Here is an 18,365-nt window from a genome sequence, read left to right as displayed (position 1 = left end):
GTTCAGAAAGTTAGAGAAGGAAAACATAACCACAGAAAAGTAATAGAAAGAAATAACAGAAAAACATATAGCAATATGTTATTGCTATAATTTATCTAATTTATTTCTGTACAACAGAACTAAAACTTACTTTTGAAACGTAGCTTTAAAGCTTAGCTGCTAGCTGTGTTTCCCTCCTGCCAAAGGTCTAGACTAGTTGCTTCCTATTTTCTGCTGTGTGGCAGGATGCCCCCAGCCACACCTATGTTATTAGTTTTGCTAGTTTTCCTATTTCCCAGATTTGGTTGCATTAGCATACTCTAAAAAGCATTGTCCTACAAGCTGCTTGAGCTGCTCAGTGTCAGTGTCCTTTAAACAAAGGCTTTATATACTCGTTGCCAGACTTATCCTGAATGTCCTGAAAGAAAAATTATTAGTGGTATACTTGGAGTAGATACGTAGAAATTTCTGTTCTCTAGGCCAACTTTAGCTAGTCACATCTATGTAACTCCATCTAAATTTTGGCTCAGTACTGAGAATTCACTAAAACTATTCAGTCACTTTTGAGGTTTGTAATACAACAAGTTAAGTATTATTTACATTCTGGTGATAGTGCAAATGCTGAATCTCTTGAGTTGTCTCTTAATGGTAATGAAGTCACAATTGTCACTCAGGTAGTGCCCTTGTATAAAAATCTTATGTGTGTATCAGGAACTATGCCATGGAAAGAAAATTCCATCTGCCACAGAAAATTTTTGAAATGCTCCTTGTAGTTCTGCTAGATTTCAACTCTGATTACTTTTGTGAGTTCACAGTCTCCAGCTTTTGCTGGCTTTGTGCCTTACTATCATAATTAATTCTCAAATTTCTACAAGTTTGAAATCTACCTATTGTTTGACTGGATATAGGGATTTTTAATGATTTTGTTGAAAGATGCTTGGTTGAGGTGTCTTAGTGTTGGAGGGGATCTAAAGCCTAGCTTTCAATAAAATTAACATGTTCTGAAAAGGGATAAACTCATTTAAGATTTGGCTACAACTGCTGGAGAGTCTGAAACTGTTCAGCGTGATGGCTTATTCTGCCTGTACTGACATCACATTCCAACATACTGAAAACTCAGTCAAACCTCTTTAGCTAGCATGGGTGCTCATGTTAAATGCAGAAGCATAGAACTTAGTGCAGGGCATAAAAATGGAAAGAAGCAAGATGGATGTTGGGGTAGCTACTTTAGGCTAAGCCTATTGATGCTGCTGTGACTGCCATGTGTATAGCCCTCAAAATTAAGTTTATAGTAGGAAAGACCTGTTTATGTAAGATGTTTGATAACAACTTGAGCCATCAGTCAATCTCTGGTAAACTTGAAGCTGTGGAGAGAGAATACTGCTGGAACATACATTGACTGAGGATCACAAAGGAAAGTACATGGGAGAGAGAGGAATGAGTTAGAGCAACATGCTCGTACATGTTGGATACAGAGTGGAAAAAAGGAAGAGGTAACTTCTAAAGATGGAGAAATCAAGATAGAGCAAGGAGTGAGATGACATTGCTGGTCCAAGGGCTGCAAGGGGCAGGCTTTGGAATCACAAGTGCCTGACTTTCTTCAGTGCTAGAGTTTGCTTATAAAACTGTATCTAGAGTAATTTTTAAGTCTACATTGTCAACTAAAGTAGTCTAATGAGTTTGTTCAATGTTCATTTACCTTCATGATATTGTGGTTGAGCTAATACTTTCTTACTTTTTAGCTCTGTGTGGTCTACAGAAAAGTTTTGATTAGAAGAAGAATCTGAGGAAGTATCCTGTCTTTTCAAAAATTTCAAATGATATTAACAATGTATCAGCAGACAGCAAGGAATTATTTGCAGTTTTATGCTACTTTATTATAATAACTTAATTCGTACTTTTATAGGAGCAACCAGTCAGTAGTATTGATGTTGTGTGAATGGTTGTTTTTTTTTGTACTAGCAGAACACTGATGTTGTTAAGTTTCTGTAGTCGTCATGGATACTTGTGATCTTAAGAGTTTGTAGCACTTGTTATTCTGTACTTTCCATTACTTCGTTCTTGTTTTATTGCTGTAGTTAGTAAGGACATGTTTCTATATGAGACTCATGCCTGACATTGGAAAAGGAATCTTTTAGTCTGGATGGCTGTAGAAAAAAAGCTGAAAAGTGCAAAAAATGTACATAAATACGGATATTCTTAGAAAGCACAAGATGAATAAAAAACTTGGATGTATTATTTCCTAAAAAAAATCAAGATTTTAAGTCTAGTCCTCTGATTTTTGGTATGATAACTTTTTATCAGTGGTTTAAAGCTCTGGATCAATGCCTAGGGTGTGTTTCAAGGTGAGAACTGTCTATCACATGAAAGGGGGTGGTTTACTTGGCCCATAGTATAGGGATATTTTCTCTACTGTTAGTGATTTGTCTGTTGGTGCTCCAGGAAAGCGAAGACCCTTATGTCCAACCAGTTTGTCAGTGTCCTCTTATGGGAACCCTTCACTGAACAGATTCACCGTATTGGAGGGTGATTCAACTGCCCTTTTTGGGGAGGTGGGGCTAAGCCAACAGTGTGGAGACCCTTGAGTGGGTCTTCCCAATGTGTTATCTGCTGCTAGCAAGTGCTACCATCTGTAAAGGAACAGTTCATGGAATAACACTCTTTATTAATACAAATTATGATAGGTTACTAAGGTTTGAGAATTGTCTTTGATAGTACCTGATTGCAAAAACACGTGTAAGCACTCTACTATACTATAAAGCAAGTGCAAACTCTAATCCTGTAGCAGCATTTAACGTGCATGAAGTGTAACTTACCTAACGGTCGTGCCTATGTGGGGGGAAGACAGGTTCAGCCTCTTGACTGATCCCAGCAGTTTTGGTGGCGTCTTCCTCAGTTTTCCCCTTATTCTCAACTTACTTTTATACTATCTCTTTAGGTTTAGGTGGAAGAGTGACTTTAGTAATAAGTACTTTTATCTCTGATTGATGTAAAATTCTCTTGCTTCACTTCGCATGCTTAATGGTGGTGGTCATATTTGATGTCTGAGGAGAGGGATTTTGATATAATTGTTGGCTTAGCTGCAGAACATTTTCGTCTGTCTCCCTTGGTTGATAGCTACTGAATGGTCTTATAAACTACAAAGTACCACCATGTTTCCCTCTCTGCAGGGTCTTCTATGGAGGAAGGCCATGGCGTCTCCCCTCCACTCCCACTCCATTCCACTGCACTCCACTCCACCCTCCATGCTATCCTCATAGCAGGTGCTTATGGTTATATAGGTAATTTTTGTGGAGCATGTTGACTGCATTCCATCCAGGGAGATGCAGCTGCATTTTACCCTATACTTCTTAATCTCTAATCATCTTCCCACACCATCTCAGGATCTTCAGCTTCTGTTTAGAACTATTTTTGTTTACAAAGTAATCTATGAAGTCCTCTACTGTGATGTAATTAGTATATTTGCAATAGCTATGCTGTATGTTTGCATGACACATCAACACAATAGTAAAGAAAATCTTTGTTTATATATTTTTTGTGAAGTTAGTTGACATTTTTTTAGACACTCTAGGAGTGAAATTTGCATTAAGAATCTTTTAGTAAATCATAATTTAAAAATCTTCTTTGTAGATCTTTCCTAAGGACACTGGTAATACATGGTGATACATTTACAACTGCTGTTCTAATGTTACGTTGCCAAAATTGATGAAGACAAATGGCAGGTTTAAAAAAATTGTTTCAGAACTGAGTTTATTTTCACTTTTTTGAATGCATTTTCAGTTTAGAAAAAGTGGTATGGAAGTGTTTCATCTACAGTGCAAGTATTTAAAAGATTTACTTTTATATAAATCCAGAGAACTAGAACTCATGGCAGTAGTAGTTTTTCTGTCTATAACTCAGAATTTATCTGTCGCGGTCAAGGCAGGAGGCGACATGGGTTTCAGGATACCAGCAGCTTTTTTATTGCAACTGTACATCTATATACAGTTCTGGGTGACACCTCTACACACAGCATTGGTTTGCCACTTCATAACAACTCATGATTGGACATACAGCCACATGTCCTAACACCACAGGTTAGCATCCTAACAGGAAACCCACTCTGTGTTACAGTCCTACTGTCCCTGGTTAACCCTCTGCCAGGTGTAAGAAGTTCCATCTTCGGTATGGAAGTTCTCTTACTGAGAGCCCAGAACCAACTGGACTTCCCCACAGTTCCCCCTCTTTTGTATTATAGAAAATGCCAGCATCAGCTAATACAGGGCCCTTGCACTAGCGACAATGCAATATCAACAATACAATACAACTACACACATAGGTAAAGAATCAACCAGTCCTTCTTTCATCAGTCCACAAGAATGGTATTCCTTCTTCTCAGTGCTGAATGTCCATAAATGAACTGTCCATGTAGCTTGTGCGTGTGCCACAGGCAGGTAGAAAGCAGACTGTTGGAGGATAAGAATATTGTTCCTCAAAAGCTAGCTGAACAGACAGGTATCCTCCTCCCCCCCCCTCCTTTTTTTTTTTTTTTTTTTTTTTTTATTTTTCTATTTTTTCTATTTTTTCTTTTTTTATTTTTTCTTTTTTTTATATATTATAATTAGTAGTTTTTGACTTCTTAAAGTCTTTCAGTGCTTCAAAAAGCAGGTGTCAGGAAGTTAATAATTCCATGACTCCCCTGAAAGCAACTTTAGAAGTCCTGGCATCCTTAGTCTCTGCTCCATATCAGCATTTTTGCAGGAGCAGGGCATCTAGCTTGATTCCATGTTTTTCTAGCAGTAACTGTCACTCTGGACGACAGAGTCATCCTCACTAGATAACATGGAACCTGTTATACTCCGGTGGTTCACCTGTTCTAGACAGGTGTCTCCAAAAGATCTGGGCTGGCCCTATGCGACTTTCTTGTCGCTTTTTAAAATCTACACCAGAGTTCCCGCCTCCAACAGCTCTCTCGGAGCTGTCTCTCTCCGTCCTTGCTTGGGATGTGAAAACTTTCTAGATTGCTTCAGGAGGTACTAATGTAAGTTACAAGCAAAGTAACAAAAAGGCGAAGCTGAACGGTAGCTGGAATGTTGCCTTTGAACAACCGAGTGCTGATAAGCGGCGGTTGCCGGGATATCGAGATTTCGCAAGAGTCCGAGCCAAGCGGGGGAGTGCGGCACACAGCAGTTTGCCTGCCCGGCAGCTGCGAGAGTAACGAAGGCAGGGTCCGCTTGGGACAAACAGCACTGCTGAGTCAGGGCACGTTCGGGGTGCGGTCTCAGCTGCTCCACGCACAGCCAGGGACGTCCGGTGATAACGGAGGGACGCGAACCGGGCACGGAGCGGGCTGGGGCGCTGCACGGAGCCGGGATGTCGGGAGCGAGGGCTACGCAGTTTGCGTACAGCAGCACACAGGTTGCATACGCAGCCACGGAGATTCTGTAGGGTATGGATCTGGTTACACCAGGTGCTGCAAAGCATCCTGGGAGTTGTAGTTCTAAGTACTCTGTCACACATGCTCTGTTGAATGCTTGTATGGGATTGGCTTAAGCAGTTACCTGTGTGACGTGGCAGCATTTGAAACTGCTATATAAGCTGGGACTCCTTGAATAAACTCTCTCTTGTTACACATCACGTTGGTGTCGCTACGGTCCCCATGGGACTTATTATTTATTATATTAATAACTGCTACAGTAGGGCTGCAGCTGGAACGTGGAGCGAGATAGCGAATGCTCCAGGGGGCAGAGCGGGGCAGCCCCGCGGGAAGGCTGGGAGCGGAGCGAGATGAGGAATGAACGCTCCGAGGTAGAACGGGGCAGCGCGGCAGGAGGGTTGATAACGGACCGCTCAGTAACTTACGTAGCTGTGAAAAAGTCTCAACAGCAGCAAAAGGATCTCAGTAGTAGCGAAAGGCAGCTCAGTGGCATATGATCTCTCGGGCTGAGAAGCAGTGAAAACAAAACGGGGGGGTCAGCGGCCGTCTGATCCCTCCGGGTAGCAGCTTCTCGAGGTCCCGCCTGAGCGATTCTTCGTTCGCTTCTTGTCGAGTTCTCTTCTATCTTCCTTCGCAATCACGTTGGGAGTTCACCATATGTCGCGGTCGAGGCAGGAGGCGACATGGGTTTCAGGATACCAGCAGCTTTTTTATTGCAACTGTACAGCTACCTTTATACAGTTCTGGGTGACACCTGTACACACAGCATTGGTTTGCCACTTCATAACAACTCATGATTGGACATACAGCCACATGTCCTGACACCATAGGTTAGCATCCTAACAGGAAACCCACTCTGTGCTACAGTCCTACTGTCCCTGGTTAACCCTCTGCCAGGTGTAAGAAGTTCCATCTTCGATATCTCAGCTTACTGAGAGCCCAGAACCAGCTGGACTCCCCCACATTTATCCATCCCAGCTAAGTATCAGAATAAAGTCTAATAGAGACAGACTTTGGTTTTCTATGGCAGTGTAGTAAAGAGATGGAAAAAGCTATTTCTGTTGAGGGATGTGTAACATGTATGTTGTTGAAATAGCTCTTTTTGGTTTGAGGTTTTTGAAGAAAAAACCAAATAAAATGTGTTCTTTATTTTAAGGGAAAACACTGTTGCAGTGAACTGCTTTCTGTAAGGCTATAAGCTATGCTGTAGTAAAGCTTTTAGAAAATCAAAAAATCCTCTGTAGTAAAGAGTATTGCTGTTGGTAAACTGTGCAAGTCTAATAAATGACCAGATTATCTTAAGGGTGATGCACAGCTGAAGAATTATGAGTTTTTAATAAAAACTGACCAGAAGTCAGTATTTGATTTATTACTAATATTCCATGCAATTCCCTAGCAGTAGAGACATTGTCTGCACTTGCAAAATAACCACTTTTTAATTGTAATCAAGTATATATGCATACAAAAGAATATGGTGAAAGTACAAGCTACTCACTGTTTTTTTTTTTTTTTTTTTTTACTTCCCATACTTGTCGTGGTTTGATTCAGCCACTGCCTCTCCAGGCAGTCTTTGCCTGCATTCTCCACCAAAAATGTCATGGGTTTGCTCTGGGCTAATTTTCTCTCACCCCCACACAATTGCTGTAAGTTGAGAGAAGGTTTATGCAGACAAAAGAGACCTGATTGGGGAGAATAATAATTAGGATTTATTACTAGCAAGATAAAAACTAAAGAACTATATCTGCAACAGTTCTATTTAGGTAAAAGTATTATGTATTTACAAAGAAAGTCTCTTTCTCTGTTTCTGGAGCTCCGGGTCTTTTAAATAACTTTGCAGCACTCAAAAGTTCTTCTGTTTTCTCTAGGTTGACAACTTCGGTTTGATTCAGCTGGAACTGTTTCTTTTTCTCTCTCTCTTCTATGTCGGCCTCAAGGCTGTGCCTGCTCCCCTCCTGGGCTAAGACCAGAGGCTGGGGGGGTAGCCAGGCCCTTAATGGTCTTCCATGGACTGCAAGGGGACACTTGCCTACCATGTCACCAGAGTCACATGGATAATGGCTTTTGAGGTCACCCCTGTTTCCTGTGGAGTCCCTTGCCATGGGAGAACAGTCCTTGATAGACCTCTCCGACGTGGATTCATCCCTCAGACAACAAGTCTTCCATTCTCTGCTGTCCCTCAGGGTCACAAATTCAACTGCACTAGCATGGATCCCTCACTTGTTTCCTAACATCTTACCTGAGCCGTTCTGCTCCAGCATAGATCTCTCTCCATGAGCTTCCTCGTGCATCCACTTACTTCAGTGTAAGCTCCTCTATGAGCTGCATGGGGGTCTCCTCACCCCAATAATCTTCCACAGGTGACAGGGTTTTATTTTTCAGTCTTTTCCCTGCTGAAGGGAGAGAGAGAAGGGGGAAAAGCAGTCCCCCCACCTTTGAACTTCTCTCTCCTGCTGCTGCCAGCTTTGACCTTGGAGGCTGTACTATCTCTCTCTCTCTGGAATTCCTTTTGCACCACATCATGTCCACGTTCTTCTTTAGATTTTTTTTTTCTCTACTCTGTTACAGGAGAGAAGGGGGGCTTCAGTGCCACACCTGCCCCTGGCCCAGGGCTGGGGGAGGAGGGGTGCCCTGGCCCACTTGGGGTCTGCTGCCTTTCCTACATGGCTACTTATTTCATCTGCGCAACCACCTTCTCTTCCGTTTTCTTAAATATGTAATTGGCAGAGGCGTTACTAAAACTTTTGAGTGGCTTTGCTCTGGAAATTCACCTGGAAAAAACTATTTTCAGCCCTAGCTGGGGGTTTTTGGTAAAACCATGACAGTGCTGTAGAAATAGGAGTTGGAATTGTCGGATAGCTTGAGGTTTTTGATCCATTTAAGAGAAGTCTGAGATTACAGTCTGATTTGGCAGTAGTTCAGTTTATAGCTCCAGGTGTTGGAGCTAGGTTAACTTAATCTTTCAAAATTAGATGTGTTTTTACCTGGTCTTTTAACATTATTCAAAAATGAGACATTTATGATTGGGTGCAAAGATAAATCATATTGCATAACAGGAAGAATAAAAAGTAAAAAAGATAAAACTCTGATGAATATGTTATGTTTATCACTGAACAGGGATGTGTGTAAAGGATAGTCCTTATTTGAATAGCTCTTTCTCAAAACCTACAAATTTAAAAAGCAAGTGTCAAAAAGTATAATTTGGTTTAAAATAAGTGAAAAATAAGCCCTTACTTTCAGAGATAACTTGATTGGACACGTTCCCTAAAAATGAACTCCTAGGAGTTTGTATTATTTAGCTCTGTTTCCTGTTAGTCAGACCAGAACCAGTTATTAGGCTTTATTTTGTTTTCTGACAACCTTTTCAAGCAGTTTACTAGGCAAATAGTCTAGTATTATATATATGAAGCCCATGTTCACCTGTCTCAAAGTTATAAAGACCTTCATGTCCAGTCATACATATTTGTTGGTTTTGTGTAGCTGGGATTTTCTTTCGTACCTTTTACATTTAAATTCCAGCCATCTTGTTAGGGAATTTGCTCTGATGATATTTTTGTCTCCTAAATTCTTTTCCATTAAGAAATATTCCTTCAAAAACTTCAGTTTTTTATGTCAGTATCTGTCATAAGTATTACTCAGATTCGTTGGTAGCTTTCAGAGTAATTTCAGAACAGGTTGATATGTGGATAAGTAAACAGCTTGTGTTTCATACTGATTTTGAAGTTTACTCTTATAATAAGAGTGTTCATGCTTTGTTCACTTATTGTACTTAAATAAAAGACATGGTGTAGGCTATTGTTGTTGATTAATTAAATTCTTGGAAGTGTATCTAATGCTAGTATTCATATATGTTTACAATCCTGTTACAGGTATATTTCTATCTCAGTGTTAATTTGATGCGAAGAGTCCTTTCTGGCGTGCTGGACATTTCCAGTAACATACAGCTAGTAATGACAGTGCTTTATAGAGATTCTTTTCAGTTAATGGGTCATTTTGCATAATGAGACCAGTGAAAAGGGCAATGTTATCCTTTAATTTATAAATGCACATTAACATGTAAGGGGAAAGAATTCATTTTGCCTTTGTATCTACTACTGTTAATACCACCACTGCTAGAACATCTTTTTGAATTTTCATAACACACACTGCAGAAAGTTTAAGAAGCCCTTGAGTTCAAGAAGGTGACGGAGAGGCCACAGTGTAGCAGAGTGATGCTGTCAAAGTTTCATATATTAATCTGATTTAAAAGAAAATTTTAAAAGTGATTTTAACAGGAAAGAGCTCTACTGTAACAGAGGATCTCAACTTTGCTCCCAGATAACAGACAGCCTCCCCCAGATGAACACTGAAATATGTTTTTTTGAAGATTGAAGAGGAATTAACTAAGTGCTGAAGACATTAGAAGAAAAATCAATTAAATACTGAGATGCAATCTTTGTCTCTGAAGTTTCCTAAGCCAAAGAGCTGGGGGCTTCTGTCAGGGAAGCTACAGTCTGAACTGTCCTATTTTCTTTGCAAACACTCACAAATGACAACTGTGGAAGGAAAGGCAGATGAACTGGACAACCTAGTACAGTTGTTCTTAAATGATGCTGTAAACAGTTCTTAATATGAGATTGAATAGCTTTTAGGAATAGCTTTTATCTTCTGTAGCTTCTAGAATAAATTACTGAGGACAGTAGAGGTATGACTTTTTTCTTGCACTGAGGACCACTGCCACAGATCTTGTGTCCACACTACTAAGCTGGCTTCTCCAGAAAAAAACTATGTTTTGCCTCTTAGTAATTATCTGTTGACATGTCCACAAATTTTTGTGGGAGTTCTTTGAGATTAGTGTTTGTCCTGTGCTAAATCTGTGCAAGGAAATTGTCTAAGCAATTTTGGTAGACTTTTAAAACAGCTTGATAATGCAGATAATAGAATTTCAGTGTCCAGTGTGATCCCTTTTACTTTTAGTACAGTGGTGTAGATGTATACTGTAGCATAATACCTGCTCGTATCCTACCAGAAAAGATTAGAAATTTTTCCTTTTAAAATGTTCTTGGATGGTACTGTAACTCTTCCCATTTAATCCATGGCATAACAGCAGTGTACTACTGGTCCAGTGTGGACCATCCTATTGAGCTCATAATGGTCTATCTCTGCAGTTTCCTTCTGGCGGATGCATCAGTCAGAGTTGTCAGTGAGGGCTGTACATTCATCATGCATTTCCTACCTGTCTGATGCAGTTCTTCAACAGCCCTGCAGGCTTGCCCAGAAGTCCCAGGTCTCTTCCACATCTGCCCTTCTGATTTGTTCAGGGCAGGAATGGCATGTAATAAGAAATGTTCCCTCTGCCTCTTTTCCATTCCACTTCCTAGTGTGGTCACATTTCAGGGTCATTATACCCACTTTATTAGGAGGCATGTGATCTCTTCTGACTTGAGCAGAGGATTTACTTGGCTGTCTCAAAATGATCAGGCTGACATCTCGAGTTTTTTACAACATACATATCTGTGTTCTTGCATTCAGATTTTGTGTGGTGTCCCTTACACAATCTGTCAGTGACCCAAACAACATTTTTGCATAATTCTTGTGACTGTTATAATTTTTAATGTTTGATTGAGATATCTGAGAACCTACTTTTTATTGTCTTCAGCTTCTGAAGTATCATGACCTTTGTGGTATTTTGTGGGAGGGGTTGGCTTTTTGTGTTGTTTCTGGGTTGCTTTTTTTTTGTTGTTTTTTAATAGCTAGAGCCTTATGCGGAGTCATGAGGATTTGTCATTTCAGGGGTTTCTTGGCTTAAAGTTACTATCTGTCAAGTATTAAATCTGTAGTCTTCTGCATTTTGGAACTCAACATCTGTAGGCTAAATGCATTCTTTAGTCTACAGCTTCCTTGTGAGGGGAAGAGTGGGGGCAGGCACTGATCTCTTCTCTGTGGTGACCAGTGACAAGATATAAAGGAAAAGCCTGAAGCTGCATCAGGGAAGGTTTAGGTTGGATATTAGAAAAGGATTCCTTACTCAGAAGGTGAATGGGCACTGGAACAGCTCCCCAGGGCAGTGGTCACCTGGTGTGACTCTTGGAGGTGTGTCCTGTGCAGGGCCAGGAGTTGGACTCGATGACCTTTGTGGGTCCCTTCTAACTCTGCATAGTCCGTGATTCTGTGATTAATAAAGTTAGAGAAAGTGGTGTCAAAACCAGAAAAAGACATATTAGTCTGTTTGGTTAAATCATACAGAGAAGCAAATGATGGAAGCAAGCAGTTTGGTACATAAAAATTATACGAGCTTTCAAACAAATCACAAGCAGAAACCATTCATATGAAAGGAAAAAGAGCTAAAATGAAGCTTGAAGACGATGTAGATAAAGTAAGTCATCGGACATTGAAAATTTAGAGAGCTTTTTTTTTTCTGTTAGACTGAGGCTTGTGTGAGTGTATGAATACTCCTTAAAGGAAATTAGCTATTGTCTATAAAATGTGAATATTTAATGAAGCCATAATTAAGAACATATTACTATCCAGGTATATTCTTGCAAAAGGAATTAGTTATGTTTCTCTTAGTTTTATTATCTAATTTAAGTTTCCTTATCATCATATTTTCTTAAAAATGCTAGCCTATGCATAACGAAGTACACACACTTCTTAGCAAAAATTGAAGGATACCATAGTGTTTGTTTTTCAATAATATGACAGAAACCAGGGACTTAATTCATATAATTCTCTCCTATAAAAGTTCTTTGTGAAAGTGAACTGGAGCTGAGGAGTAACTTCAGATTCATACCTGCATGAGAGTAACCTGATCCAGGCCATAAGGGCAAGTTTTCAACTCTGCTGAAGTTAGTGACAACATTTTACTTGAGTTCGATGGAATTGGCTTTGTTATCTAATATCTGTTTTATCTAAAGATGTATGCCTTTCATTGTTTTTTCCTACTACCATGGGTTACTAAAAAACATAGGAGACAATAACTTTTATATATTACAGAGAGTTTGTTCTGTTCAGTCCTCAACTGTGTTCTAAAGAATTTAGCTGGGGTTTTTCTCACTAAGTAAGACTGAGCCCTCTCTGCTTTCTTAAAGGAACAAATTTTGCTTAAACTTCAATAGGATTAGATTCAGGCATTGTCGTGAATATAGAACTAAAAGTTTGCTTACCTAAAATGTAAAAGGCAGGAAATGATCATTAAAAATTGTTTTACTCTGTATCTTCATCATCATAAAACTTTGTGATGTACAAAATCTGATTGTATTCCAAGATGTTTATTATGAGAATGTTTGATTACTATCCCCTCCTCCAAACTGTAAACAGGAGATCAAAGAGAGTTTGAACCACCTTGATAAGTGCATATGAACATTTAAATTTAAAGTTATAGTTTAATCCCACAAACTGCTCCACACTCAGTACCTTTTAAAAGTCATAGGAATTCCATGTGGTCACAGCAGTCTACATGCATAGAGAGTTTAATGGATTTGTCCTGAATTTAAGCATTATTTTGTCCATGGATTTGTCTTTCAGACAGACTGTAACTCTTTTAGCATTGAAAGGTGTAGATCTAATCAAACTCCTACATGATAACAGTCCTTACATTACTTTTAACAGGAATATCTGTGGCTTGAAATCAGTAACTATTTGGGTTAAAAATTAAAGCATAAAGATGGTATCTTTTAATTTTTTTTCACTTGCCTTTCAGAGAGTAGAAATTACTCTTCAAGGAAATCAGTATAAATCCTTGAAAATAAGTGGCATTGTATCACTATATCATAGGATTGCATATTCAGAATATGAATGTGTAATTAATGAATTGACTGCTGCATGACCAATGCTATTATTAAAAGCTATGTCACAAAAAACATTTTAATTCGTTGTTAGCTCCAGAGACTTATATATTAACTATACAAAAGCTCATTTAGCTTTTGTATAGGAAGGATGAAAATTATCCTTTTAAGACATTTTTTAGCTTTTTACAAAATGTTTTTTCATTTTAGTTTGTAATCAAATACTCTTAGTATAAACGTTAGAAAATAATGGAAAGGGCACTATTATGGCAGTTCATAAGATTGTTTTTAAAAAAATGGTATAATAATTTAGATTTACAGTTTTTAACTAGAATCAAAGTCTGAGTAGTAGAAGTTACAATTAGTAAGTACTAGAAGTTACAATTAATATTTTTATTTGGTGAGTGTGAGAGTATAAGACGCTTTGAATTATGTTCAATAAGTAAAAGTTAAGTGTTATGAATCAGTAGCAGTCTATAGATAGGCTGCTGTAACTTCATAACAGAATGGTAGACTGCTTTATAGAGCTGGTGATCACAAAGATCTACTTTAACCATCTTTTTCTTGCTGGCAGGTGCCCCACTGGCCTGAGGCCAGCAGCTCTGAGTGTACAGCAGCTTGTGGTTTACATCAGAGCATAGAAAATGCCAACACCAGCTGGCTGCAAATAATTAAACTGATTGCAGTCTGACAACTTGGACTGTGATACAGATGTGTGATAAATACACAGACTATCTTACAAATGTGATTCACTGACATATGTTATCTACTTTTTTTCTCCTTAACAGATACGATATCTGCACTTATAAAAACAAGCCTTGTGGCACACTGGGTAAGTATATAAAGAGAAATTTCAGCTTGTATTTGCTGTTTTGTTGCTTTATACTTAGCTGTTCATTTATTGACTGATTAGATCTTATAAAGTTTGTGCTTTGAAATTTTTATAAAGATGAACCATAAAAGGTAATCTAGGTGGGCTTTGGCTTTGACACATTGTTAGAAGTTTGAATAGTGTGTATTTCATCTCTGGCTGCTGTCTTTCTGATAAAACCTAGTAGATGTCTCAATTGTACTTCTTATAGAAAACAATTTGCTGTTTATTTCCATTTAATCTTTCTCCACAATCTAGTTAAAAAATACAAGTAAAAATCCTCAGAAAAATTAAAAAACAACCAAAAACCCCACAAATCTTACAAAAGAAATGTATTTTGAGGTTTATACTGTTACTGTGTTGTACAGAGTGAGTATAGTTTCATATTTTTCCTTTCACAGACTTAGAAAAAAAACCCACAGTGACAGATATTCCTTAAAACAATACTTTGACAATGGAGAAGCACACTTTAGATTAAGGATAGAGAGCTATTGTTGTCTCCATACCTGAATTTTTCACCATAAGTTATTTAGTGTAGTAAATAACTATAGGTTGTTACCCGTAACCATAATTGTTACCTTTAGTAACAATTAGTAACTACCTTTAGTAGGACTTTAATAAATAAAAGAAACATTAATCAAAGGCCAGTGTAACTATTAAGATTATTTTTTCAATTTACATCCTTTCATAAGCCTCTTTCTTGTAGGTAATTAGGATAAAATTGTAAATCAGTGAGTTCAGGTCAATAATACTCTTTTCTCAGTCAGAGTTCATGATTATATTTGCTTTGTCTTTCCTTATATTACTGAATGCTTGATAACCTTAACTCATGCTATCTTTTCTACAAGTCTCTCAGGTCAGCACAATGCTTCTGGCAGAGGGATGTAGTTTACATGGAGATAGGTACAAAAATTCTGCCTGCTGTAAATATGAACAAAATCCACAGCTTAGTAAAAGGCATTTGTAAAGGCAGTTTGCTTTAGTAAAAGGCAAATGATGATGAATTTCTAAATGCAACTGATTTTCTTTGATGTTGAAGTGACAAATCTGATGAGACTGTGTACACTGATGTCTGAGAATTGGCTTTGCAAGTGTTAAAAAAAGAAAGGTTGAAAGAGCATACATTCATGCATGAACTATTTGATATTTTTATGTGATATTTTTAACACAGATCATTAGTGTACTAGTTCTTACTGTATCAGATTTTGGCATAAAGGCTTTGCTTGAATCCACTGTAACAGAGGATAGACTTTGGCAAATGTTTTATTAAACAAAAGGCTTTATTTAAAAAAAAAAAACAAACTAAAAATAAGAGTCACATATTGTATTAGTTCCAACTCAGTGTTATAGGAGTCTTGGCAACAAAACCATGACAATTTTTTTTGCATTATAGGCATTGGATTGGAGAAGAGAGAAGGCTCTGTGGTCCTCTTTTGCAAGGCATTTGATACGCTTAAGTCCCACTGACATTCAGTAACTAAAATTAATCATATATTTAAGGAGTCTGTGAACAAAAATTTCAGGTCTCAAAAGGTCAAAAGAAACCTGAATAATTGGTATTACAGGATGAAACAGAAGTAAAGGATTTTGTGTGGCATAGACATCTGTATCCTATTGCAGTTTCCTGAAGCAGGGAATCTTTCTGTCTTTCTAGAAAAGATAAATCTCAGATGTCTTTACAGTATATCTGTGGCTCCAGAAGCCCAAATCTTTCTAAAATTTGAGCCATAGACTGAGTTCTTAACTTAATCTCTGTCACTGCAAGCGTGGTATGGAATTATGTTACTCTGGTCCTGTAAATTGCTGAAGCAAGTGCTTAGTTAGAAGATCGGAAGATGGAAATGACTTTGCCTTTCAAATATGGTGCACTTTACAGGGGAACATGGCAGTTGTATACACGTATTGCCATGTTGTCTTCAGAATTTCCTCAGTTAGCATAGCATAGGTGAACTGTAATTACTGTATTTTCTGCAGGTTCAACACTGCAAAAAATACACAGATTTTTCTCCATGGATAATCTGTTTTCTTTTAATGTTTTATGGTGTCTTCATTGGGTGTATCTACAGCAATGATTTGTGTATAGGAGTAGTACTGTTCTGATGCAAATTCTCCAGACACACATTGTCACCTTTTTCCCATGTCAGTTTGGTTATCAGGGTAGTTTTGATGTATGTAAATTAGATCTGTTTGGGAGAAAAGCTAAATCAGAAAAAATACCCCAAATGCTCTTTATGTGCCTGCGGGAGACATTAGATCCCTCATGGGCTGTTTCCTCGTTATACCCTTGTAATATTTTTTCCTTTTAGGAAGCTTTGAACCACATGTGTAGTGACTACATTCAACCTACAGGATTCAACGAGTCTAAAGTAGAGTGCCCAGCCTACACAAAAAGATATGTGGAGAGCCTCAATATCAGTGCTTCACTCTGCTGACCCACTCCTATTGCTCCAAATTGCTTGCTGATGTGGACACAGCCAGGAAGCACTTGCCTTCTTATTACTTACTTATTGTTAGTCCAAATAGAATAATTTGATGCCTGCTCATATAAAGAGTATGTTTTCTCTCTGTCCCACTCCATGCCCCATTCTGCTTATCCCCTAATCAAAGTTACACTTTTCCCAGTTTTTTGTTGTTGATGTTAGTTGTGGGTTTTTTCAGATTTGTTTGTTTTGGTTTGGGTTTTTTGTTTTGTTTTGTTTTTTGGTGGTTTTTTTGGTGGTGATTGTTTTGTTTTGGTTTGATTTTGTTTTGCAGTGTACTGAGTTGTTTTGTAGTTAATTGAGAAGGCAGTTTCCTTAAAGGGAGGTTTATTGCTTCTTTCAGATGAGAAACACTAGGGAAGAATACATTAAATAAATCTGGTGTTCTTTAGTGGTACTAAATTATAACTAGAGTATATATGTAATAATGTGTTGCCGAAGACTGTGCAAGATACAAAAGAGCCGTAGGCCATAAATGCCAGTGGCTTTCTCTCTCTAAAGAAAGTTTTTAAAAACACCTGTAACACAATAAGGTTTAAATTCCAGAAGATGATGGGTGATAAATGGAAAAGACTTCCATAGTTAAATGAATGTTTGTTATTAACATGTCTCCTCTCTTCACTGATGCATTGAGTTTTGGTTTTTTAATTTTTTTAGTGTACCACGTGAGGTTTTTCATAGCTAAAAAAGTTGCTTGTATGTTTTTATGAACCCACTAAACTTAAACAGATTTCTTTAGAAAAATAATGTGGATACATTCTGCTTTCTTCAGGCTCAAGAATGTTAAAATAGAAATGCTTTCTTGAATTCCCTCTCCTGGCTCAAGTTACTAGGTGGTCCCAAGTTACCAGAAGTAAAATTTATAAATCTAACCCCTAGTCTAGACATTTTCCAACACTGACTGCAGTTCAAAAAATATTAATGTCTAGCCGGCAAAGTGAAATTCCCCCCAGTGATTTTGTAAATGACTAGAAAGTTAACCTTTTGCCAACTGCTCCTTCTGTGCATAGAAGTTATTAAAAAGAATCCAGGCATTTAAAACTAGGGCTTTTAAGACTGAAACACCTTGGCATGACCCTTCGTGTCTCCTTCTGTTTATTCAGGCTTGGCCTCTGTGGCTGGAATGTGTGAGCCTGAAAGGAGCTGCAGCATTAATGAAGACATTGGCCTAGGTTCAGCTTTTACCATTGCACATGAGATTGGTCACAAGTGAGTGAATTTAAAAAAAGAATACATTTTAATGTATGACATTTTTAATATTAGTTTAATAATAGATAATTTTTCCTACATTTGTCTCTATTCCTGTGCTCTGTGTTTTTGTATATAGTATTAATGAGTGGCAGTGCATTTTATTTAGTATATGTTACCAGAGGCTTTAAATTTAGAACTGAAGACTCATTGTTTACCTTTGATTTCAGATTCCAACTAAATCTGTCCTTCTGAGATTTGAATCACATCCTTCCTACTCTGTTTCATATTTTAAAATATTTGACTTTGAAATTTTCTTTCCCCACTTTTGTTTACTTTTCTTTATGGAACAAAGGTGGTTAAAAAGTAATTTTTTTTTTGCTTTTTGTTATTTTATCTTAAATATAATTCAAACTATTATTATTGAAACCTTGACTCTGTTGTCAATATTCATATACTTTTAGTCCTCTTTAACTTGAGCATGAAGTATCCAAAACAGACACAGAGCAGTCATAGCATCACTTGTTACATTTAAAGCATCAGCATGTCATTTTAAAGAGCATGCTGTTATGACACTGATAAAATCTGAGTAATGTTTGGTCTAGAAATATTTCAGGCCTTCCCTTAAAAGACAGCATTGTTAGTACATTGTGATAACTCTAAAAAGACTA

At 37.8% G+C, this 18,365-nt stretch overlaps 2 protein-coding genes across 2 annotated transcripts in view; one reads left to right on the top strand and one right to left on the bottom strand.

The window, feature by feature from the left end:
- Nucleotides 1–18,365, top strand: part of ADAMTS6 (ADAM metallopeptidase with thrombospondin type 1 motif 6) — a 151,858-nt gene that overhangs the window by 52,517 nt on the left and 80,976 nt on the right. Inside the window, exons 8-9 of the mRNA XM_050330134.1 lie at nucleotides 13,944–13,987; nucleotides 17,610–17,715. Of these exons, the coding sequence (XP_050186091.1) occupies nucleotides 13,944–13,987; nucleotides 17,610–17,715 (150 nt within the window). The remainder of the gene's footprint in view (nucleotides 1–13,943; nucleotides 13,988–17,609; nucleotides 17,716–18,365) is intronic.
- Nucleotides 1–18,365, bottom strand: part of NLN (neurolysin) — a 324,053-nt gene that overhangs the window by 232,244 nt on the left and 73,444 nt on the right. The window lies entirely within an intron of this gene.

This window comes from Myiozetetes cayanensis, unplaced genomic scaffold (assembly GCF_022539395.1).
Source record: "Myiozetetes cayanensis isolate MyiCay16 unplaced genomic scaffold, myiCay2020 scf4, whole genome shotgun sequence".
In the NCBI taxonomy this organism is placed as follows: domain Eukaryota; kingdom Metazoa; phylum Chordata; class Aves; order Passeriformes; family Tyrannidae; genus Myiozetetes; species Myiozetetes cayanensis.
The sequence above is the reverse complement of the archived record's forward strand: the minus strand, read 5'-3'. Positions and strand labels throughout refer to the sequence as shown.